This window comes from Pecten maximus, chromosome 12 (genome assembly GCF_902652985.1).
Source record: "Pecten maximus chromosome 12, xPecMax1.1, whole genome shotgun sequence".
NCBI lineage: Eukaryota > Metazoa > Mollusca > Bivalvia > Pectinida > Pectinidae > Pecten > Pecten maximus.
The window spans coordinates 22873316-22900202 of record NC_047026.1 but is presented as its reverse complement, the minus strand read 5'-3'; the positions used below and the strand labels follow the sequence as shown (position 1 = coordinate 22900202).

General features: G+C 34.9%; 1 protein-coding gene across 2 annotated transcripts; it reads right to left on the bottom strand.

Annotated features, from left to right (window-relative positions):
- Window positions 1-5938: 5938 nt before the first annotated feature.
- On the bottom strand, window positions 5939-26852 carry LOC117339748 (drebrin-like protein B). Of its 2 annotated transcripts, XM_033901464.1 has the most exons (13): window positions 26748-26852; window positions 24098-24153; window positions 23535-23647; window positions 22952-23026; window positions 22103-22243; window positions 21701-21778; window positions 20263-20349; window positions 16774-16893; window positions 16201-16281; window positions 15922-16043; window positions 15347-15792; window positions 14612-14770; window positions 5939-13521 (listed from the first exon to the last, which is right to left on the bottom strand). In XM_033901464.1, exons 1-13 carry the CDS (start codon window positions 26828-26830, stop codon window positions 13385-13387), a joined length of 1698 nt encoding a protein of 565 aa, XP_033757355.1. In that variant the 5' UTR covers window positions 26831-26852; the 3' UTR covers window positions 5939-13384. The 2 variants fall into 2 exon arrangements, with proteins under 2 accessions (XP_033757355.1, XP_033757356.1); XM_033901465.1 differs by lacking the exon at window positions 20263-20349.
- Between the last annotated feature and the right edge of the window lie 35 nt (window positions 26853-26887).

Sequence of the window (26887 nt, the reverse complement as noted above, 5' to 3'; positions counted from 1 at the left end):
TATAGGGGGGTATGTTTTGTTACGTTACACTATAGGGGGGGTATGTTTTGTAACGTACACTATAGGGGGGTATGTTTTGTAACGTTACACTATAGGGGGGTATGTTTTGTATCGTTACACTACAGGGGGGGTATGTTTTGTAACGTACACTATAGGGGGGTATGTTTTGTATCGTTACACTATAGGGGGGGTATGTTTTGTAACGTTACACTATAGGGGGGTATGTTTTGTATCGTTACACTACAGGGGGGGTATGTTTTGTAACGTTACACTATAGGGGGGTATGTTTTGTAACGTTACACTACAGGGGGGTATGTTTTGTTACGTTACACTATAGGCGGGGTATGTTTTGTAACGTTACACTATAGGGGGGTATGTTTTGTATCGTTACACTACAGGGGGGGTATGTTTTGTAACGTTACACTATAGGGGGGTATGTTTTGTAACGTTACACTACAGGGGGGTATGTTTTGTTACATTACACTATAGGAGGGTATGTTTTGTAGCGTTACACTATAGGGGGGGTATGTTTTGTTACGTTACACTATAGGGGGGGGGGGGGGGGGGTATGTTTTGTTATGTTACACTATAGGAGGGTATGTTTTGTAGCGTTACACTATAGGGGGGGTATGTTTTGTTACGTTACACTATAGGGGGGGGGGGGGGGGGGGGGGGTATGTTTTGTTATGTTACACTATAGGAGGGTATGTTTTGTAACGTTACACTATAGGGGGGTATGTTTTGTAACGTTACACTACAGGGGGGTATGTTTTGTTACGTTACACTATAGGCGGGGTATGTTTTGTAACGTTACACTATAGGGGGGTATGTTTTGTAACGTTACACTACAGGGGGGGTATGTTTTGTAACGTTACACTATAGGGGGGTATGTTTTGTAACGTTACACTACAGGGGGGTATGTTTTGTTACATTACACTATAGGAGGGTATGTTTTGTAGCGTTACACTATAGGGGGGGTATGTTTTGTTACGTTACACTATAGGGGGGGGGGGGGGGTATGTTTTGTTATGTTACACTATAGGAGGGTATGTTTTGTAGCGTTACACTATAGGGGGGGTATGTTTTGTTACGTTACCCTACAGGAGGGTATATATCTATGTATGTTACTATTCATATAATATCACCATGACAGAATCTGTTTCTGTATTTTGATCAAAATTGTTATTTTCTTGTTATTTAAATTTTCACTGTATTTTAATGATGTGGTCCTCATGATACAACCAGTGGAAATCTAATTAATGTGTATATGTTTATTTGTATTTGTTTATTTGTATATGTTTATTTGTATGTGTTTTGAAAAGCCTTATATACCATTTTATCTGTTAAATTAACCTGCAAAACATTCCTGAACTGTCTCCCCAACTTCAAACTGTGTTGTTTAGCGTTTCAGGTTCTTTTGTTGAGTTCTTATCTGTGAGCGACAAATATTCTTAAATTCAATTGTCATTAATAGTATTTTCTTCCTGATTTCCATTTAATTTGGTGCATGCTTTGTAGTTAACACAGCGAATTTAATGTTTCATCCCATTTCTCCACAATAAAATATCAAAAATACTATTCACTGTACATATCAATGTTTTTCAACATACAGATGATATTTGCTCAAATATACACGAGGGGCATGTTATTAACTTTAATTAATAGATATTTAAGAAAATAACAATGGGTTGTTTATTTATTGTCTAGGTAAGTGTTCAATTTTTTTTATTGTAAATTATATAAGTGAACTTTTAATGCATAGTTTAAAAAAGTGTGAATTAGAATTTATTGAAGAGATGTTACAGGATCCAGATTGCCCTATCACACTTGTAGTTGTGAAGAGATGTTACAGGATCCAGATTGCCCTATCACACTTGTAGTTGTGAAGAGATGTTACAGGATCCAGATTGCCCTATCACACTTGTAGTTGTATAGATTAAGTCTTTAAACTGGTAAAATTTAATTAAGGTATTATGCTAGCTGTACAATACTGTGACATTCATTACCTGTTTGAGAACTATGTTACTCTACATAGGTACCGGGGTAACTGCTTGTTCCTTGTTGACACGTAATCTGATTTTTCAGGCATTAATTGTTAAAAGGGAGACAACTCTAACTTTAACCTCCAGTATCGCATTCAAGGTACCACATACAACCTTGAATATGTAAGAGAACAACTGCACTTGCACTTGTTTGTTAAATAATCTAGAGCTTTAACTCTCGGAGAACTTCAAACTTACCTTATAGTGTATATCATTACCGATTTGAAATGAATCTGATAAAGCTGATACTTATAGGAGTCATTATCGCTGTGAAACCTGAAACAGAAATCATTACTGATGCATTAAAACAATGAGCCCAACACAGAGATTCATTCAATCATTCAATTTATTGGTGAGGGTTGTTGACATGTTTTGGCCGTAGGGTAGCAGTCATCATGGTTCTGATGACGGCTACCCTACGGCCAAAACATGTCAACAACCCTCACCAATAAATTGGACTATTAATGGATCTCCGTGCTGGGCTCACCGTTTTTACGCAAATATTACCTGGATTTTTGGTGAGACCCCGTGTATACACCTGTATCCGTGGCAGATTTGTTTGGATTGCTACAATTCTCTACCATCCGGGATATTGTATCGCCACCCCACGTATTGAAAAATCATTATTTGTTATTCTTGTTATCTAGCTTACAATGAGAAATTGATTCAGAGTTACAATGCTTCACATATATATATATATCTAACCTTAATAAGTGTGTGCTAATTAAATGTTTTATCAATAAATAATGTTATATATATATATATCTACCATTTACATTATGGTGCCTTCGAAATTATAAGATACTAAATTTTAAAGAATGAATGCTTTATTGCAAATAAATCATATTAAATTAAACAACCTTGTTACATTGTCTTTTTCATACCTGTCAACACTTTCTAAAACAATGTAACTCAATTTTCAACTTCGTCAGGATAAATAACTCTAGACTTTACCCGAATTTAAGAAGATGCTAAATTGGCCTGTCTGACCACTCAACTGTCACTCAACAAGAGCACACCAGTACTACGAAGACAGCAACCTTGATATTTAGAATGAACTCGGAAACCCCCACCTGGGGAATTCCCGCCTTTTTAGCTCGTCTCTTCGAAGAAGAGTGAGAGCTTATGTTGTCGCGTCGGCGTCATCGTTGGTTTTTCAAATGTTAAGTTTTTGGTGCAAGTGTTGATAGGCATAGTAATTTATGGTAATATGGTCCCTGTGGGGGTTAAACTATTCCCTGCCGGAGTTAAACTAAAAGATTTTTTGGAAAAAAGCAGATTTTTGAAAATTTTTGGACTTAAAACATTTTTGCGTTAAGTTTTTGGTGCAAGTGTTGAAAGGTATTAATACATCACTTTATAATTGTACTAGGGTACTGATAATTGGCAGTAGAGTCCCTCTGGAGTTAAACTATCCCCTGCCGGAGTTAAACTTCAAGATTCTTTTGGGGAAAAAACCAGAATTTTGAAATTTTTGTACTTAGATTATTTCTGCGTTAAGTTTTTGGTGCAAGTGTTAAGAGGTTTTAATACATCACTTCATAATTGTACTAGGGTGCTGATATTTGGCAATTGAGTCCCTATGGAGTAAGACAATCCCTTCCTGGAGTAAAACTTAAAAAAAAAAAACAAAAAAAAACGATTTTTTTCTTTTAAAATCTGTGTTTTTTTTGTTTTGTTTTTAAATCTTTGGACTTTGTGTTAAGTTTATGTTGTTAGTGTTGAAAGGCATAGTAATACATGGTATTAGGTTCCCTGTGGGGGTTAAACTATCCCTTGCCGGAGTTAAACTGAAAGATTTTTTTGGGGAAAAAACACATTTTTTAAATTTTTGTACATTTTAATGTTGAAAGCTATTAACACATCACTTTATGATTGTACTAGGGTGCTGATATTTGGTAAAAGAGTCCCTATGGAGTTACACTACCCCTTCTTGGGATGAAGCTGAAAATAAAACAATGTGAAAATGCTCACATTAGACAATTTATACTGGTCCACATTTTTCAAGGGAGATAACTCTCATAAGGATAATATTTTATCAAAAAATTGAAGAAATATGTTCAAAAGCAATTACATTTGTATCTAATATATTCATTTAATCTACAACAGCATAGCTTGTCTCCTGAATGTTTGTCAATAAATAATTTATATATACATAAATTGGTAGGGTTTTGAAAATTGCAAGAATTCACAAAACATAATCTGATCAAGTAAACAATATAAATATTATTAATGCAATTTGCGAAACCATTCCAATTAATATATTTTAATTATTTATTGACAAACATTTGCGAGACGAGCTATGCTGTTCTCCAGCAGCTCTTGTTACACCTGGAATTCTACGTCTTTCTATTTATACCAGGAGTGTATTTCTTATATTTTCAAAATCTCAAGACCTTAACTCTTTATCCTCATATATAGAAAGTACCCAGTTCATATGTTATTTACTCAGGAAATAGCTACAAACCTAAGAAATATATTTTCTTCAGGGACTTGGTTCAGGTGAAACACCAGCTGATTGGCTGAATTAGTTGTGCGAGACCTTCATTATATTTGATTTTCTAAAACCTCTTATTTGAGATAGAATTTGACAAATGTACATTTATAAACTGACGGAAAGAATACCTAACCTGAAGACTTGACAGATATGTACTGTATAAGGGTCCAGAGATATGGCAGTCAGGCAAGACTTTATTCTATGAAGCTAGGTCAAAACAAAGATTTGACAATAAGTTCCGAGACAATTCAGCTGTTGTTTTATTGAGAAAAAGAGACTGGTATCAAATCAAGAGTCGGTGGTCATCAGCTACAGAACATTGTATCCTCGAGGGATCTTCATATGTTAATGACATCCACCATTGCAACGTTCTTTATTGATTCATTGTAATTCTGGAACATTTGTTCGAGCCGGTTAAAGATTTGATCTACTCTGAAGGATGTTTGTCTTAATCATGATCCTATTGACACCAAGTACGAAAATAGTGTGACGAGATGGTAAAAATAGTGTGACGAGATGGTAAAAATAGTGTGACGAGATGGTAAAAATAAAATACAATCAAACAAGTGAATGAGATGGTATTATGTACTGTAGAGAAGATCAAATCTTTTACCATCTCGGGCACTACATAAGACAGTCACAGTGCTAGTACGCTTCACATTGGTCATTAGTCTGATGAAGGTAACAGTGTAGTCATCGAAACCTCACACTCTAAAATATCATATTGATTGTGTCATATAACTTCTATCATATGATTCTTTGTAAGTTTGATCTTTTCTCCTCTTTCCTCGCATTCACTCCATGACATACCCATGTCAGTCAAGTTAATGTGTTTCTCGGGAAAATGGAGAGACAGGCCTATTTGTGCCGTCGTGGTTGTTCTTTGGCATGTAATGTGATGGGTCCTCCATATGTTGTTGCTCAGTGAGGAAGTCACCTATGGGTTTATAACATATTGACAAAAACTTAACTGTTTTACTTCACTTGTAGCAATGAAGAAACCACAAATGACATTGGAATGTTCATTTACTAATTTCTCTGTCATTTTCAAAATTCATGTCAAAATTATGTATCTCTTAACATTTACCATGCATAACTAGGGACAAAATAGAGCCTTCATATGAAAATTGAGCAAGATCCAATAGGTACTTTCTTAGAAATAGTGTTGACAAACACTGTCAAAATTCAAAATGGCCACCTGTCAGTCTTTTTCCCCCCCGATCAGTCTCAGAATTTAACATACCCAACTAGGGACCAAGGGGAATCTACATGTACATTTGAATTGTTAGAAAGATTGACTGAGTAATAGCAGTAACAAGTATTGTTAACAGATAGACAAACGGCAATTAGAATAGCTCATCAACTGATGATGGTGGGTTAAATAATGACAAAAATGATCAATGTTGTGAGAATCCATTAAAGGAATCTATTCTTTATTACTTATCAGAATATCATATCAGCAATAATATACCTGTTAACAGCGAACCAGGTGTAACATAGAATCTCTAAGTAGTTGAGGAAACTGTCGAAGCATTAGCAAATCTTGTTCGATTAGTGTAAAATTGACAAAATAATGAGTCTTCAGTCTCATTTAAGCACAGGGATTCAAGCAGGGTGGTAATGGTGTATCATTTATAACTTTACATCTGATTTAATAACAGCATAGACTAGCGCAAAATTGGTCAAGAACGGAACAGAAACAGTAATATGGTTTATTTTAAAAACCTCGGCCTACAACATAAAAAAGCGCATTACATTTGAGCCATAATCTAAATGGAGTTTGATAATTCTATTTCAAGAATAATTGTAATACATATCAATGCACCCTTTATGTATATATAGATATTCCGGGGATCCTAGCACTTACAACTAACATTACAACAAAAATAATACTATTCCACGGTCTGACCGGTATAGAATGCATTAAAAATATCTAGCATGCATAAAACAAACTAAAAAGCTTGCATAGGTATACAAGTATACAAAACAAGAATTGGCAATATACAAAACAAAATTCTTCACGTGATAGTTGTCAAACAAACATCTATCTCTCATATTCTTCTTTTAACTTGCTATATATTATATTTGGTACCAAATTTTTCATATTAAATTTTCTTTTTAGGAATTTTTTCTTATTTTGCTTATAGGGATTTTTATTATAGGAACATTAATTAAATAATTTGCTATGTTAATAAATAGATGTAATGTGGTTTTCTAATCAGTTTTGTGAGACATTGTGTTAGCCAGTGAGGTCAATTAACCTATGTTTTAATATCAAATGTACATATTAGTTAAACCTATGCTATAGAATAATTTGTCCCATGTGAATGATATTCTTAGAAGGAGAATTATCTTTCAAATTCCCCTTCATCATGTAATGGGCAACCTTGACCTTGATACAGATGTCAACCATTTTACACTGGCGCCGCCTCAGTAGAAAGTCAAATACAATGGCAGATCGCAAGGACACACCCGACAAATCAACTAAACGACAGTCGAGAATCAATGTCAGCCATTACTACAGGTACAACCTCCTGACGTTATCTTACATTGACAACCAAAAATCCTCTATTAAATAATAACACTTCAATGTTCTAGGAGTTTGTCTCGAGATAAGTTTTATTTATTTGAGATTTGTAAATGAAGTTGACTATTGTATTGAGATGAGAAATCACAAGTCTTCAATGGAATGTAGTATATATACATCATTTAAATGATTTATCAACTAAATTTGTTTTATCATCCACAAGAATTGCCCAAATAATTCACAAAAGATATTTCTATTAAAAGAAAAGATAACATTTCATTTCTTCTTTCAATCTTTTTCAATCTCCTTGCCTTCATTCAACCTTTCTTTTCATTTGAAGCTAGTAAATGAAAACCAACTACATAACAGGTATAGTACGTAAACATTACTGAAAGTTATTTGTTTAAAAAAAAAAAATCTAAATCTAAATGAAGCTCTATGAAGCTAACAACCATAACTCAAACACAATATACAAAATAAAATTGTATAAAATAATATTTATATAAATATATAATCAACACAAATACTGCTCACAAACGTTGTGTACTACAGCCTACATGCATCGCACTATTATTTCAATGAATGAAAATTTCAACAGCATTTTTTTTATATCTTATCCTGGAGTTGATGTGAGCAATGAAAGATAAAAATAAAATGAATATATTCATGAAATACATTCGCTAGTAGCATGGTCTTTCGTATTTTGGTGGTCACAGTTATGACCTCTTTTGAATAAAATGATCTGTTTTCTGTATCATCCACACGTTGTATTTAATGCATGATATGTATGACAGTCAAATAAAAGGAAACATTCTATCATATCTAGGCCTGTACGTGTAAAATGGAGCTATTTAAAGTTTGGTGTACATAATCTTTTAACCTTACACGACATTGAAAAGATGGAGTGGTATTACATCATATGACATGCTGTATATTATGACGACATCACATTTTGACCTTGTTTTCACTGTTGTGAGAGTCTAAACATTCAGACTTCATAATTTGTTGAAAAGATAAGAGACACTCTTTCACACAGACAATTTGAAGAAAGAAATTCCAGCAATGACTTTGGGGAATATGTACCTTTAAATGGCCTTATTACAGCTACAGTTTTTGAATCCCTGGGGAAAACAACCATATTTTCTTAATTTGTCACAGCATTAGATGGATTCATACCAGGTTATAGCAGAATCACATCTATAATGCATGACATATACCTAAATATCTTCCTATTGAAATTTCTCTGACTTGACAGAATTTGTATTTACAGGTACACATATCACTTAACGGCCAGGATAGTTTTTTTCACGATCCTGTGGACATTGAAGTTTTACCTGTATATATATATATATACAGTTAACAGAAAAGATGTGTATATCCCTGGAAATCAACAGTATTAATTATTGTTTGTTTATCTTAAATATCAAAGTCATTTCTATGTTACAATGAAAAAATATGCACCAATTCAATGTTTTCCAGCTATGAACATCAAATAGTTTTAAGTATTTGATAGGTGAACAACACATGAGAACATTGCCTTATCTTATACAACAACTTTACATACATCCTTGAGTCTGAAAACAGATCCCTGCAAATGGCAAATAATCATGTTGGCAAGTAGAAATGATATGCAACATTCACAGGTAACAATTATCCAGGTAAATCCATTAGTTAATTGGTACACTTGGATATTTTTACATTTAACCCAGTGAAAATTTCACCTACGATCTAAGTACATTTTCATCTGAAATCTAGCAACAAACGGACCTATACACCAGACACCATGTGAGCCACAAACAGTAAGTCATGGACAACTGAACATTGCATTTAGAACTATTACCAATACAAACTTACAAATATATTTAATACTTCAAGCTACTGGTGTAGTACATAACAAAAAAAATATTTAATGCGATTTCTCTCTTAACTTCTTAATTATTAACTATGAAATACGTTTTTTTTGCTAGAGTTTTTTTTTCTTTTTAACAAATGGGACTTGAATTTACATATAAAGTGAACCAATGTATAAAACTAGTGCACAATCAAAATAATCACAGAATCCCAAGTATTACAATAAAGGAGTTAGACATCAGTGAAATCTAAAATAGATCTACGAACACATTCGTAAATTGGATTACAGTAGGACAGAAACAATGACAAGACTGCATCCAGGCAGTTTAACATGATAACAAAACTTAAACTTGTCAAAAAAGTATTTCATAAACAAAATGAGTATAGCATTACTGAAAAGGTCAAGAATATTCAAACAGAATCTTCTAAATAATTACACAAATGTCTCCATATCCTGACAAAACATAACTTTACCGTAATTTGATCACTATTTTTCTTTACAGCAAACACCCTTCCACCCCATTTTAAAATATAGCATAAAAAACGTCTTGCATGAACTTAACTCTAAAATAGTAACTGTTTTCAAAAGTATCGTGCAAACCAGAATCTGGAGTCCGATGACAATCATTCAGGTTCAAGGCTCGAAAATATGAATGCATATATCAGAACTGTCTGTTTTGAATGTACTCTTTTGTTTGATTTATTTCCCAATTGTGATACCACTAAAGATCTGGATTCATAATCGCAAAAAAAACAATATAATACTTGACATGATTGTACACTTCACTAAAAAGTAAAATGTGGAATAAAGGCTACATTTGGGGGCTATATTTGGGAAGTTTGGTTTGTTTTTGTTTAACCTCCTATTAACAGCCAGGGTCATTTAAGGATGTGCCAGATTTTGGAGGTGGAGGAAAGCCGGAGTACCCAGAGAAAAACCACCGACCTACAGTCAGTACCTGGCAACTGTCCCACGTAGGTTTCGAACACGCAACCCAGAGGTGGAGGGCTAGTGTTAAAGTGTCGGGACACCTTAACCACTCGGCCACCGCGGCCCCTGGAAGTATATGACCGGTACAACAGTATTAGACCTATTAAAATTATCATATCACCATATCACTTCTAGTTTAGTTTTATATATAGAAAAATGCTGGCAGATGAAAACGAAAGAAAAACAAACAAACATAAAACAACATCCTTATCTCTATAAATATATAAAATGCTGACAGCTGAATATATGAGTTTTAAATCTAAAACCTATACAAACCACTGTGTACCAATAACCCTGACACAAGTATATTCTCCCTATACTTATCTCAGCGTACCAATAACCCTGACACAAGTATATTCTCCCTATACTTATCTCAGCGTACCAATAACCCTGACACTTCCTATACTTATCTCCGCGTACCAATAACCCTGACACAAGTATATTCTCCCTATACTTATCTCAGCGTACCAATAACCCTGACACTTCCTATACTTATCTCCGCGTACCAATAACCCTGACACAAGTATATTCTCCCTATACTTATCTCCGCGTACCAATAACCCTGACACTTCCTATACTTATCTCCGCGTACCAATAACCCTGACACTTCCTATACTTATCTCAGCGTACCAATAACCCTGACACAAGTATATTCTCCCTATACTTATCTCCGCGTACCAATAACCCTGACACTTCCTATACTTATCTCCGCGTACCAATAACCCTGACACTTCCTATACTTATCTCAGCGTACCAATAACCCTGACACAAGTATATTCTCCCTATACTTATCTCCGCGTACCAATAACCCTGACACTTCCTATACTTATCTCCGCGTACCAATAACCCTGACACTTCCTATACTTATCTCAGCGTACCAATAACCCTGACACTTCCTATACTTATCTCCGCGTACCAATAACCCTGACACAAGTATATTCTCCCTATACTTATCTCAGCGTACCAATAACCCTGACACAAGTATATTCTCCCTATACTTATCTCCGCGTACCAATAACCCTGACACTTCCTATACTTATCTCCGCGTACCAATAACCCTGACACTTCCTATACTTATCTCAGCGTACCAATAACCCTGACACTTCCTATACTTATCTCCGCGTACCAATAACCCTGACACAAGTATATTCTCCCTATACTTATCTCAGCGTACCAATAACCCTGACACTTCCTATACTTATCTCATCGTACCAATAACCCTGACACTTCCTATACTTATCTCAGCGTACCAATAACCCTGACACTTCCTATACTTATCTCAGCGTACCAATAACCCTGACACAAGTATATTCTCCCTATACTTATCTCATCGTACCAATAACCCTGACACTTCCTATACTTATCTCCGCGTACCAATAACCCTGACACAAGTATATTCTCCCTATACTTATCTCAGCGTACCAATAACCCGGACACTTCCTATACTTATCTCCGCGTACCAATAACCCTGACACAAGTATATTCTCCCTATACTTATCTCAGCGTACCAATAACCCTGACACTTCCTATACTTATCTCAGCGTACCAATAACCCTGACACAAGTATATTCTCCCTATACTTATCTCCGCGTACCAATAACCCTGACACTTCCTATACTTATCTCAGCGTACCAATAACCCTGACACAAGTATATTCTCCCTATACTTATCTCAGCGTACCAATAACCCTGACACAAGTATACTTATCTCAGCGTACCAATAACCCCGACACTTCCTATACTTATCTCCGTGTACCAATAACCCTGACACAAGTATATTCTCCCTATACTTATCTCAGCGTACCAATAACCCTGACACTTCCTATACTTATCTCCGTGTACCAATAACCCTGACACAAGTATATTCTCCCTATACTTATCTCAGCGTACCAATAACCCTGACACTTCCTATACTTATCTCAGCGTACCAATAACCCTGACACAAGTATATTCTCCCTATACTTATCTCAGCGTACCAATAACCCTGACACTCCCTATACTTATCTCCGCGTACCAATAACCCTGACACTTCCTATACTTATCTCAGCGTACCAATAACCCGGACACAAGTATATTCTCCCTATACTTATCTCCGCGTACCAATAACCCTGACACTTCCTATACTTATCTCAGCGTACCAATAACCCTGACACAAGTATATTCTCCCTATACTTATCTCAGCGTACCAATAACCCTGACACTCCCTATACTTATCTCAGCGTACCAATAACCCTGACACAAGTATATTCTCCCTATACTTATCTCAGCGTACCAATAACCCTGACACAAGTATATTCTCCCTATACTTATCTCAGCGTACCAATAACCCTGACACTTCCTATACTTATCTCAGCGTACCAATAACCCTGACACAAGTATATTCTCCCTATACTTATCTCAGCGTACCAATAACCCTGACACTTCCTATACTTATCTCAGCGTACCAATAACCCTGACACAAGTATATTCTCCCTATACTTATCTCATCGTACCAATAACCCTGACACTTCCTATACTTATCTCAGCGTACCAATAACCCTGACACAAGTATATTCTCCCTATACTTATCTCAGCGTACCAATAACCCTGACACTTCCTATACTTATCTCAGCGTACCAATAACCCTGACACAAGTATATTCTCCCTATACTTATCTCAGCGTACCAATAACCCTGACACAAGTATATTCTCCCTATACTTATCTCAGCGTACCAATAACCCTGACACTCCCTATACTTATCTCAGCGTACCAATAACCCTGACACTTCCTATACTTATCTCCGCGTACCAATAACCCTGACAAGTATTCTTCCTATACTTAATTTATAACAGGTTATATATATCAGCAATAGAGACATCTGATGTAAAAACCTTTCACATTTCATATCAAAAGTTTAATACTTATTCTGTTACTTAAAAAGTTTCACATAGCAATGTCAACACTAGTTATCCTAAATATTTGTACACATCATTCATAAATTGATTGTTAACATTTCTGAGTGGATAAATTGCCAATTTGTTTAAATAACAAAATTTATGAATGAATCTATTTTTAATTAATTAAAAATTACCAATTAACATTCCTGATTGGATGAATTTAATTGTTAAGTACTTTGATAAATTTAAGGTACATCTCAATGGCTAAAAATACATAGCTTCTATGTATGAAGACTGCTTGTCACAATATGCTGGCAGAGGTTTAAAGAAAATTTTCTGGTAAGCCTAACAAATCTGGATACATATTATGGCAAATTAAAAATAGTGAAGGTGTTAGTAACTCATCTCAATTCCTTTCGCAGCAAAAATGCATTCATTGTTCGTGAGTGAACTCAATCACACACTGCTGAACTCCCTTATATGTATATCCTGATGGAATCTCCTCTGCTTCCAGTATTTTGCTTGAAACTGACTATCACAAATTTCTGGTTTGCATTTTCTCGTACCACTGATGAAAATTACACGGTAATGTATGAAAGCCTACATGAGCTCAACGTAGTTGGCTGGGAACATTCCATGTTTTCCTGAGGGATCAGTACCCATCCACCATCCAGGGTCAATTTGGTCAATATTTGTGAGAATGTCATCCGGGTCAAAGGTTATTTCAGTCTCATCCGCTACAATTAGAAAGTAAATCAGTGAAATTCAAGTTTGATCAGAGTACAAGGAAAACACATGTACATTTACAGAAGATTCCAGAAGGATCTCGGCACCAACCGTTGAATGATATTTATTGGTTCTATGCAAGACCTATGCTTTCTCTACTTTTCCTGTTATTTTCTCTTAATGATCTGATGACAAGTAGAAAACATTTATATGAAATCGAAGAGAGATCTAAGAAGAACTATCTGAAAAATAGAGAGAACAAATTTAGAACATCATAATCCTAGATGGCGGCCTGATATAAAGGTCAAGGTCATCCATTTGAAGAAACTTGGTAGCCCTGCATCCCAGTATGCTACAGACATAATATTGGGTCTGGGCCTTTTGGTTATCAAGTAGAAGTCGTTAAAAGATTTTAGCATATTTGACCCCTGTGACCTTGAATCAAGGTCAAAGGTCATCTATTTGAAGAAACTTGGTAGCCCTTCATCCCAGCATGCTACATTCATCCCAGCATGCTACAGACATAATATTGGGTCTCTGGGCCTTTTGGTTATCAAGAAGTTGTTAAAAGATTTTAGTATATTTGACCCTCGTGACCTTGAATGAAGGTCAAGGTCATCAGGTCAAGGTCATCCATTTGAAGAAACTTGGTAACCCTTCAGCCCAGCAAGCTACATACCTAATATTGGATCACTAGGCCTTTTCGTTATCAAGAAGAAGTCATTTAAAGATTTTTGCATATTTGACCCCTGTGACCTTGAATGAAGGTCTAGATCATCCATTTAAAGAAACTTGGTAGCCCTTTATCCAGCATACTACAGACCAAATATCAGGTCTCTTGGCCCATTGGTAATTGAGAAGAAGTTGAAAATATAAATTGTTTATGATGCACGATGGACAACGGATGACGCATGACGGACGACGCCAGCCAAAAGGGCGATTGCAAAAGGTCAACTGAGACTTCGTATCAGGTGACCTAAAAATGTTAAGCCTATTCTTACAAGTTACTAGAGGTTAATAGTTAGAAAATACTAATAAATGGTTTGTTTTATTTCTAAATGTGATTTTCAAAATCATAATAGATGTTGTATTATAACATACAAGCTTGGTAGTCATAAAGGGCCCGTGCACACTGTCCCTGATTCTTTGCGACCTGAGCTTCTTCCTGTGCTTCCACCTCTTGTTGGTAAGCCTCTATCTCACCTTCCTCAAAGTGAGGTTGATCAGCATGCACTGAAGGAACCACAGGGGCACTTTCTTCTGAAAATTTATAAAACAAAAATGTTCTTGTCTATCTATGCTTGTTGATTTTCAATTTGTATATTTGGTCTAATGGACATTTCTTGTCTGTCTATGCTTGTTGATTTTTGGTACAACAGTCATTTCCTGTCTATAGTTGTTAATTTTTTATTTGTATATTTTGTCCGATGGACATTTCTTGTCTGACTATCCTTGTTGATTTTCAATTTGTATATTAGGTCCAAAGGATATAAATTTAACAAGCAATTTATTGTAGTATGGACAGTTAATAGAATAAAATTCAAGTTTTAAACATATATTATAATAATAATGGATTCGTTTAAATCTTTCCATTCAATTAAAAGTAAAACACATGAATCACTAATTGAAGTAAAACACAAGAATTTTCCACATGTATTTCACATAAGGGATTTCATTTTACCAAATCTCAGATGAACTTTCAAGACAGGTTTTATTTCAGAACATATCAAACAAGTTGTCATTATGCAGGGTCTTTCAAAAGCTTGAAAACGACAAACTAACGGATAAAATCCTCTGTTAACTTTGGATATGACATCACATGGAAGTTGTCCTTACCGTTGTCATCCCAATCATCATCTTTTTCCTCCTCTTCTTCGTCGGAATCCTGACGCCTGGGCAGTCCCTCAGCAAGTAGGTTTCGGCCCCTAGGGAGCTGTGTGACCTGGGGTGGAGGTGATGGCTCTCGCATTACCGGTTGCTGGGGAGTTGGAGAAGGTTCCCTCATCACTGGCTGCTGAGGCTCCGGAGAAGGCTCCCTTGGGGGCGGGGAAGGTTCACGTGGGGGAGGAGAGGGTTCCCGAGGTGGAGGAGAGGGTTCCCGAGGTGGAGGGGATGGTTCTCTAGGAGGAGGTGAGGGTTCCCGTGGGGGAGGTGAAGGTTCCCTGTGTGTCTGATTCTGTGAGAAGACATTGTCATCCATATTTTCCGTCGGTAAATTAATCGGTTTTTTTGGTTCTTGCTGTTGTTGGCCTTGATTTAGGAAGGCTGGCTGTCGCAGTTTCCTGAAATAAGGTTCATAAATCATCAGAACATGTTGGTATGAACATCACAAATTGTAAGTGGTGTCATGTTTAGATAGGATTTCAAATATCCTGGACCAACAATGGAGGGGGAGAAAAGATGTCACTTACTTAGGGGGAGGAGGAGGCCCTCTCCTGTTTGGTGATGGTGGTTCATCCATACTCTCAGATTCTTTCCTACGGAACAACGCTCTTGCATTGGCTGCAGAATTAGTGGTCAATTTAGATGCCTCCTACAATTGAGGATATGGATATGGTATATATACATATCAAGTTAAAATCTTCTTAAGACAAAAAATATATATATACAATTCAAGATGAAAAAGTATATATTGTTTTAATATATATTATACAGCAACAAGATTTTCTGTTTCTGAACTAAAAACTTACTGCGGCACGCTCCTTTCTCGCCAATTCGCTTCGTTTTCCTCTTTCTGTTTCTTCTTTATATGCGACTACTTGTTCTTTTTCCTGATGGAAGAATGTATTCAATCTTATTTAAATCAAATCCTTTATCACTTCTCTGAGAAACTATGATGTAGGATTTGAAAACACTGCATCTGGGATCATATAGTACATACATTGATAACCATTTTGTATTCTACCAGACAATCAGCAGGAAAACTGTGTGATTTATATATAAAAGATTATAAGAAAATTTCATTTCTACATACAAATGTACACATTTTACGGTGCATACAATACTATGTACATGGATAAAAGTATCTGTAACACTGACATAATTATATTGAAAAAAAATATTTCCAAAATACTAAATTCTGTATTAATAATTACTTAACAAGAGGCCACTGTGCCTAAGGGTCACCTGACTTTTTGATGTTTATTCTAGTTCAAGAAACCTTGCACAAAGTTTCCAAGTAGTCCCACATCACACACAATAAACAGATTTTCAAAACACAAGAAAAAATTTAATCAGTAAAATTAATTGGAGAGAAAACCTACCCATTGTTGTTTCTCTGATTCTGAATCTTGTTGGCTGAGACGACGCTCCATCTTACGTTGTTCCGTGATGGACTTCATGCGCTCACGTACATGTGCCTCTCGTTTCTCTGCCTCTTGTTTCTGTCACAAATATAATGATATTTTTCCAGCATTATATTGATGTTTCTGCATGGCCTTTTAGTAATAATAATGATAAACCTTTAGCAATAACAAGTGGTTTTGTGAGATTATCAGTGCAGAGCAATTCTTTCAGAGCCACATTTATCAAGTGAATTAATTAAAAGTACAGTAAATTTACAGTAAAAGGCTAATAATTATATAAGCCCTTAATTTTATCTGTATCGATTTACACTTTTTACTCTCTTATAATTACTCAGTTTTTGTTTTTAATATATTCATTCAAACATAATACAGATAACTATGTAAAAAGATCAACAAGATTGAGTTTACATTGAATTCTATTGATGATTAATGATACATTGTGATTGTTTCAGTATATCATTTCCTATATGTAACATATAACAGGTGCTCCAATAGATCTATGTACTAATCCACAGAATTCAATTAGCTGCTAAAATCTAATGGTCTTTATTGATGCTAGTATATAAGACTGATCTATTCTCTACTTTAATGATATGATAACAAGGAGAGATCTAAGAAGGACATTCTGTGAAATAGAAATAGCAATGCTAAACTTAAATTATCAGCAATTTTGTTTTCTGAATCACACTCTTTATCCAATGAGCACAAGGGACCAATGGAAACCAACCTGTGAAGTTGGGGGAAAAATCCTTCCAGTACTTTTCAATGAATAGCAATAACAGACTTCAACTCTCAAAATCCAAAATGGCTGCCTGTCAGCCATTTTGTTTTTTCGATCAGACTCAAAATTGGATGGGCATAACAAGGGTAAAAGAAAAACTTATCGATGAAGTTTGAGAAAAATCCTTCCTGTACATGGAAACAGTAATAACAATCTTCAACAGTCAAAATCAGAAATGGCTGCTCTGTTGACAATTTTGTTTTTCAGATCAGACTCAAAATCAAATGGACACAACTAGGAAACAAGGAAAACCTACATATGAAATTTAAGGAAAATCCTCCAGTGCTTCTCAAGGAATAGCGATAACAATTTTCAATCATCAAAAGATAGCCAGCCATTTTCAGACTCCAAATCAAATGGGCACAATTAAGGACCATGGTGAACCTACATACATATATGAAGTTTGAGAAAAATCCTTTCAGTTCTCAAGAAAGGAATGACAGACCACGGAATCAGGGCAATTTGAATAGGCCACCATCTGATGATGGTGGACTTAAAAAGGCATTTGGTGACCGTTAAAACAGGACAGCTGTGGAGAGAAAAATTCCTTCAATGAATGTAACAAGTCACAACATGAGGGGTGTACAATTCTTAATAAATGCCGACATCCAGGGGTAGACGGCAATTTCATTTGGCATGAGTGTTTGTGAAAATTTTCAATACATATACTAAATATATAAATGAGACTTAAGAAGACTTTTTAAAAGGGTACCTGTTGGCTAATTGTACACCCCTTTGACACATTAACACATAAAAGATTTCTACGACAGGAGAATCGTAAATGAATATATTTGATTCATTAAGTGTTAATTCCAGTTACAAGTGTTAGTGAGAAGGTTATCAGCATTCAATTAAACTAGATTTTATGTTTAAAGAGTAAACTACATAGTGTTATACACAGGAACCACATATATATTAGAAATACAGATACATGTATATAAAAACATGCACTGAAACTAAGTAGAACCGAGCTAAGCCAGACACTTGGAAATTACATGGAACCTTGTTCATTAAGACAATGAATATGACAAAAAAAATCAGGTTTTATTTTCAAAATTAATACTTTTTAAAGCGAACTATTACTTATCAATCCAGAAAACTAGATTGTCCCTGACATTTCCTATAAGTGTTCTGATTATTCAGGTTCAATAGTGATAAGTAAACACAGCACTCTTCTAATAATTCTGCACAGTGAAACCTGTCCAATCTGACATCCTGTGTAACACAGCATGTTGGTCAGATCATATAGATATTGTTATAATACACAGGATTCATGAATTACAGCAACATGTAAAATTGATCATAACGTAAGAATGTCCATTAATCGGATTGGACAGTATGTCAGAATACTCAGGGGTCAGATTAGACACGATATGAGTATATTCAGAGCTCGACAGGATGTAAAAATATTTAGGGGTTAGATCAGACAGGATGCCAGTACTCATCAGAGGTCAGATTGGACAGGATTTCAGTATATGTCATCCAGGGGTCAGATTAGACAGAATGTCTGTATACATTACTCAGAGGTCAGATTAGACAGGTCTCATTGTAAATACATCCGATCCTTATCTGGTTAAGCATTAGCATTATGTCATCGGAGTGTCCTATATATCTACATTCTACTTCAGATTTAATGTAAATGCTGGAAGCTGAATGCCCACTCAATGTTGGATATGATTGCCAAAATATCATTAAGTGAATGTGACATCACAGCAAAAATTGATGATGTCATCAAATTTTGTGCACATTGACAACATAACTACTTATGTAATTGTAACATTCTTTCCTCGAAATATGATATAAACAAGATATCAAATGCTACGGCCTAATTCTTGTTATAATGAAATTTACATTTTCTCAGGCATTCATATCTTAAATTTTTGCACAAAAATAAGGATAAAAAAATAAATAAATCTTACAATAAATAGGCAATATTTCCTGTATCCAGTAAAAAAAAGTTGTTTTTTAAGACAGGTTTTAATACAAAAAAAATAGTGAGTAGAGTTTGTCTATTATTATATATTAGTCTATTATTAGATAGCACTGTATATATATCTACATCAGCTAATAACAACTGTACAGGTGTCAGTCTTTCATAAGTACATGTATATCACAAACTTACATAGTGTCAACTTATTTTTGAACAATGACGCAAGAAACAAAGTGTTGCATGCAGCTAAACTTCTCTAGCCGAGGGTGTTCAATACAAGTATCATATTGAATGCCCTTAAAGCTTGGCTAGCGAAGTTGCATGCAGCCTTGAATGGTCCATACATAAATTACTTTCTATACATTTATTTTTTAATGGCACTCAAATTTTGTTAATTAAATTTTGTAGATTTTGACTGAACTTGTATAATACAAAACTAATGATTGATGAATTTCAATCAGAGTACCACAATATTTTGCAGCAAAAATAATGTTTCGTAGAATTTTTGTTGTCATTGTTAATATTGGAATGGACACAAATGTGGTGTTGCAAGTACTTCTGCAGTGACTCAGATGAAAAACTGGCACAAGAAAAGATAATTAGTAATAAATACTATCATTCTGTTACAAGTCTGGAAGAAAAGCAGTAAATAATAACACTAAGTACAGCCACACCATTCCAGTAAGACCACAGCCACGCCAACACAGCCAACATGCGTACACGAGTACTCATTTACCTCCCTTTCTTTCCTTTCCACCACATCACGATGTCTTTCACTAAGACTTTTTTTCCGTTCCTCAGCTATTCGTTTTTGTTCCTCTTTCTGTGGTAAATCATTGTCATCATAGTTATAAAACTCCATAATTTGGAGTCAGAGTTACTTTATTTTCATTTTCACTAAGTTTTCATTCAATATGAACTCCGATACCTGTTTGATTTGAATCTCAGTAGCAACAAATTGATGGTCCTTGGACTAACATTGAGCCACATAATTAAACACACTAAAACCCAATGATCCTTTGGAGATGATATACAAATGAAAGAAACCCTAATCTACTAATCACTGGTCTGAAGAACTAATATCAATTTTCACTGAAAGAAATCTGTATTAATATCTCAGATATAAATAACATATTTGACATGATCACAAAACTAGCTGAAAATTACTTTTGAAGTTAATTTTTTTTTAAATAACAGAAAATATTTTCTGTGTTTTTGTGGATGTTCCACTGACGAGTCATTCATTAGCTAAAACATATCAAACTATTCATAACAACAAAAAATATGTCCAGAAAAACAATTCATATGGTCAGATGGATATTACTAGAGCAAGGGTACGTAATTCCACACAGTACGTAAATTCGCACACCTGACGATTTTTTGCGATTTTCCTCCAAGTGGTCAAGGACTGTGCTTTTTTGTTTATATGTTGACTAATGCCAACCTTTAGTGGAAGATTTGCCATTTAAAGTATGATTAAGTTCATTTTGAAAACAAATTTTAACTGATACGACTCTCTTCCTATAAAATTGATACCGGATGATAAAATATTTTATTTAAAATAATCCCAGTTGTTGATTGGCATGTGAATTTGCAAATATTTAGGGAAAATATCATTAGATCAGATTATAAACAAAACTGAATACAAATCCGCTAAAGTACAACTAATTACCTTCGTAGGGAGCGGTCATTATTTAAAGCAAAAATGGTGGTAAATTGACACTTTCCAATTTTACATTATTTTGTTTTTAAAGATTTTTTTAATAGTGACATTGGGCTTAATCTTAATTTAGGATGTTGTTTGTCTACAAATTGGCTGAAAACTATTTTTACCAACAAAATTAAAGAAGTTAGATAGGTGTGCAAAATTACGTTCCCGATCGTCTTCAAACCCAGCATAAACACAACTTAACAACAGCTCCCATGCGCCGTGATACGTGTGCGCATATCAGGTTGCACACTTGTATAATACGAAGCATTTGTACATCTAACAATATGAGGTATTCTTTCTTGATTTGAAATTGATTTGATGGAAATGTATTTAAATACATACCGAAAGTTTGCGAAATTACGTACCCCCACTCTATATATATATAGTCTTTATTTACAAAATATGTTTACAAATATATATATATTGTACTTATCATATATTCTCTAGTTCACCTGTAACCTACCTCTGCCTCAGCCCAGAAATCGTCACGATTCTTGGTGTTGATTTCATTGGCAATGTTCACTCTTTTGTACACCGAGCCCTGCAGCAGACAGAACAGAGGAGTATATAATCTATAAATACATTATAACATGAACCAGCCAATCACATTACTGGTCTGTTTTCCAGAGGGGGATTCCCTAATCTATATTTAGAAATGATATTGTTATGCTATTAACAATTTGTGTGTTATATACCATTCTATGACTGTATTTCTTGCTGGAAATTTTACTCAATACATATTTACCTTTATATATACAAATACCTTTATAAAGACAAGTCCTGAATACCTTTATATGGAACATGGTGGTATAGGGTAATACAATATATGTATATATTGGTAGATGACTAATAAGTGTTATCTTACCACAGGGCCATCCTTCACTGGTTTCTTAGGTTTCTCATCATGGATACTGTAGTTGGCTCCTGACGCCTTAGAAACCTTGCCAACAATGATGTCTTCATCCACATCATCCTCGCTTCGTGCCTGAATCGTCACGTGAACTGGCTACATGGAAAACACCAGTTACTTATGAAAAAGTTATTGTGGCATGTTCATATCCCCAACCACCCACCCCCTTAAGTCAGTACAATACACATTCTGGCAAACAAATCAATTGCATTGGTACCCTTTAACCTAGTAGCCCTGGCTAGTAAATAAATAAACTTCAAATTTAATTAACTATAACACTATAATACTAACACAAGAAACATGTACAATTAATGTCTTGCCTGTCCCATTTTGTCAATATAGTAAGTTTTGAGCAAACTCCAAAATTAACTAAAATAACAGCACTTTTTCCAAAAACCACTAAAAAACACTCCACTTGATAATACGGAAATATGTAAAAAACCGAATATCGGCCAACCAAACATAGGCATGCGGCAGCGCTCAGTGATGGCTCTATACTTAATGCTCTAGTCACATAGTAAACAACATATAACTCTCCTAACCATGGACTGAGCACTTTTCCCACATAAACCATGCTCTGGTAAACACTCTAATTATTTACCCAGTCATTACACATAATGCATTTGCACAGTCTTCATAGTAAAAGCTTCATCAGCGAAAACTATTGTTAATATCTGGTAAGTATCAGTAAAATGTCAAAATTTAATAAAATACTCTCAAGACTTCGCTAAACACAGATTCCCAGATAACTATTCTCAAAGGGCTTGAAAGAGTTGAACCAGAATGAGAATTTAAATGTGATACCTTGAGAAAGCCAGATACATCCCGCACATGATTGGCACATTTAAACTTCATCGATTCTGGAGCAGCTTCCCCTTGCTGGAACAATAATTGATACACACATGAAAACTTCTATTTTCCTGGTACAAAAAAAAATCATTAAATAGTATACACAATGGAACAAGTTATTCTAATTTTCTTAGAAACAATTATCTGTCATCAAATAAAAAAAGTCTTGCGTGTAATGAGTAAAATGTAAACGCTAATTATATATTGAGAATAAGAAACACATATTAATAAAAATAACAGAATAATTGACAATTTTTGATGATGTTATACCAATAATTTTGGTGGTGTTTTCTGAATAAATGATCACGAACTGCATGTGATCATGAGCAGCCTACCTAAGGAATGTTGACCGATGCTGTTTCCCCCGTAAGGGCTATTCCAGTAAAATATATATCTTACGGAGGTTTTCGCGAAATACAGACATTCTGTTCATGGTGGGTGCTGGAGAAAATTGCAGCCTCTCTGGACTGTATACAATCCTCGTTAAAGAATTACAGTAAATGATAACATGACATGGTTAATTAAACTCCATACTCACCCAATTGATGAGGACATACTTGGGTAGGTTGGTGTTTGGGTCCATCACCTTACAATAAGCATACATTATCTTTGAACTATTCAAGTCATCCACCATCTCCCCAATACCCTCATCTGTTTAAAAGACATTTCATTAGGTGTGGTCAGGTGATATATTCACCAAGTGTGACGATAAATCTGCATTGTTAATATTACTTTGAAACTAGTCCCTGACAGAAGTTAATCCGATGTAACAAAATGAAATAATTTTTTTCTGAAATTATTCAAAGAATCCTTATTTTATTTCAATATCTAATCAGCAGATTGTTCTGATCAAGTACAAGTCTTAAGAGTTGAGAGTTGGACATTTGTACATGAAATAAAAAATATTGAAAATGCACTTATCTAAATATAGCTATATGTATGATTAATTTATAACATACTGTACATGTGTTATACAATGTACTACCAACAATATTGTAACAATTTTAAACAGTTGCTACACAGCCAATCAGAACATTAATAGACCTACATCTGTATGTAAACTGTTCTTTTTCCTAAAACATTCAGATTTGATGAACCTACCTCCTTTTCCGATTAATTTGAGGGTTGATGATTGACCTTCATATCCAAATATCACCCTGCAAGAAAATGAATAATGGATTTTAAATCATTTAGCTGAAATGAATTAAAAACATGAACATTGGAAAGGAATTTATCATAAATGTACATGAATTGGAATGCTACCCGTATATAATAGTTAGGTTTTGTAATTTGCAGTTATGGATTTAATATTTGTTATTCACAAAAAACTGCAGTTAAATATGAAATAATTTCAATTGGAAATGATCCCATCAACAGGCAGCCGCAAAAAGCCCTCAGAAAAAAGCCATTTTCTTCTCAAACATTGGATGCCAATATTTCAATTATGAAGTATTTAGCAACAAAGATTTGGATTCCTGTAGTAAAATGCAAATTTTGGGATTTGGCTTAAATATGAAATAATTTCAATTGGAAATGAGCTCAACAACAGCTCCAAAAAGCCATGTTCTATAGACTTCTCAAATATTTGATGCCAATATTTCAATGATGAACAGTTTATTTAGCAACAAAGATTTGGATTCCTGCAGTAAAATGCAAATTTTGGGATTTGGCTTAAATATGAAATAATTTCAATTAGAAATGAGCCCATCAACAGCCCCACAAAGCCCTTAGAAAAAGCCATGTTCTTTAGACTTCTCAAATATTTCAATGTTGAGCAAACATTTGGACACCCCCCCCCCCCCCCCCCCCCCCTTCTCTCTATCCTATTTCATATACATGAAGTGCTGCTAGTATGTGCATACTCAAATACATTAGAATCTCAGTATCAGTATCTGAAAAACTTAATCATCATAGAATGCATACCATGTACATAAACACACTTGTATCTGTATGTGCACGTGCTGCATCCATATACAAGTTACTCCTTAGAATTCGAGTTGTTTTACCTGTATGATGTCCCGCCGATCCATGGTATGTAGATCTACAATATCCTCATCTATGATTGTAATTTACTTGCCATCTCATAAGATAAACTTAAACTGCTTAGAAACTCTTTCTTTGAGGTATCAGGAAGTTTTTACACATGGGATATTTTATCAGATTATGTCAGAAAAAGTTGAAGTGTGTAACAGTACTTGTACTTTTATCTTTTAAGAAATCAGCAAAGGACTTTTTCATGCACCTGTGGCTGCCGGACCAAGTTTCTCTGAAAATTAGTCCCACAATGCAACGGCGGGTTTTACAGTCCATACAAAATGGCGGAACGCCGCAAGCGTGGAACTGCGAAAACGCACAGATACTGCCAAAAAAAAGACACAAGAGTGTGGAATCGACAAAAGTTAACCCAAGCATTTCCTCAGGAAAGGGAATGATTTGTTGGAACTTAACGAGAGAAGAAAAAGGAATAGACTCGAATTCTGATTTTCCGGACATCTATTGGATTGCTGGTTAGCTTTTGAACAATGTCTACTTCACCGATCTAAGATTTTATTGATGTTTTGTTGTATGCATATTGCTTCATTTTAAAATGAAGTATTTAAATGTAAACTATGTTTGTTTATTTTGTTCAGTTACCTGGGTATTATGCGAATATTTTGTTAATATGTTTAAATGAAAGCATTATTAGGCAAAGTTCACGTATGTTCGATATGTAAACAACAGCCATATACCATGTGTGTAGTTTATGTGCAGTGCACGTTAATTGTTATGGCCTTGTTTTCGGCTCTGTGACAAATCTCGCTATAAATATAAATGCGGCGAGTTATTTTTACACTGTCTCAAGGACTCCACCGATCAAGCGTCCAGGCCAGTGGTCATTTTAATATTGGGAAAGCGTAAATGAGCATCTTAGATTGCCATTAATACATGTGTGCAACTAGAATTTTAGGTTGTTCGGGAGTATGTGGCTTTAAAGTTATCTTCAGATAATATTGAAAACATTTATGCTTATAACAAAGTAAACATATTTGTTTATTATTGAAACTAGCTATTTTACCTACATATATACATCTACCTGTACTATACATTTCAATGGGAAAAGGAGCCAATTTATTAAAAGCTGCATTTTTAATAGATTATCTGGATCTAGAAAAAATGAGACACACTAATTTTTGTTTTTAAGTACAAAATTATGCATATGCTTATATAATATTTTGATGAACTTAATTCAGTTACATGTACCTGTAACTCTCCATCTGTACATGTATCCATGTCAATTCTAATTATAATTCAGAAAAATTACGGAAGCCAAGTTCCGTCAGCATAAGATTATGCACGGTATGGTCATCTGTGTGACAAAGATAGCGAGCTTCGCTCTGATCTGGGGCGATGATTCATGCCACACCACATGAGTCAAATGTCCAACAGGTGAAATCAGCTCAGAGCTCTAACGAGGTCAGGTGTTTGATCAATATCGTCATATGTCCAGTGACCATAACAACATGCAGACTGTTTTCACTATATATGTTAGTTTATGGCCTACATTTATGAATATATCTGGTGGTATTACGGATCTCAATTTATCCAAACTAACCCGAAACAATAACCGGAAGTAAACATTTGGGAGTGATTCTATTGACAGAGAAAATGGGCGGATTGGTGATAACAATCCGATATCTCAGTTTTGTACAGGCTTGAAGCGTGCTCAAAATTAATCTAAACTATTTTTCGATTAAAAAATGATTACTCTCACCAATCCGTTTCCGACTTGTCGTCCACAACAGCCCGATATGCCTTGATAAGTGCATCTTGATTTTTCCTCATATCAAGCGCCATCCTGCTTTCAGCATGTGCTTGTGTACTACGTCATTAATTCTAGAGTAGTGTCACGGT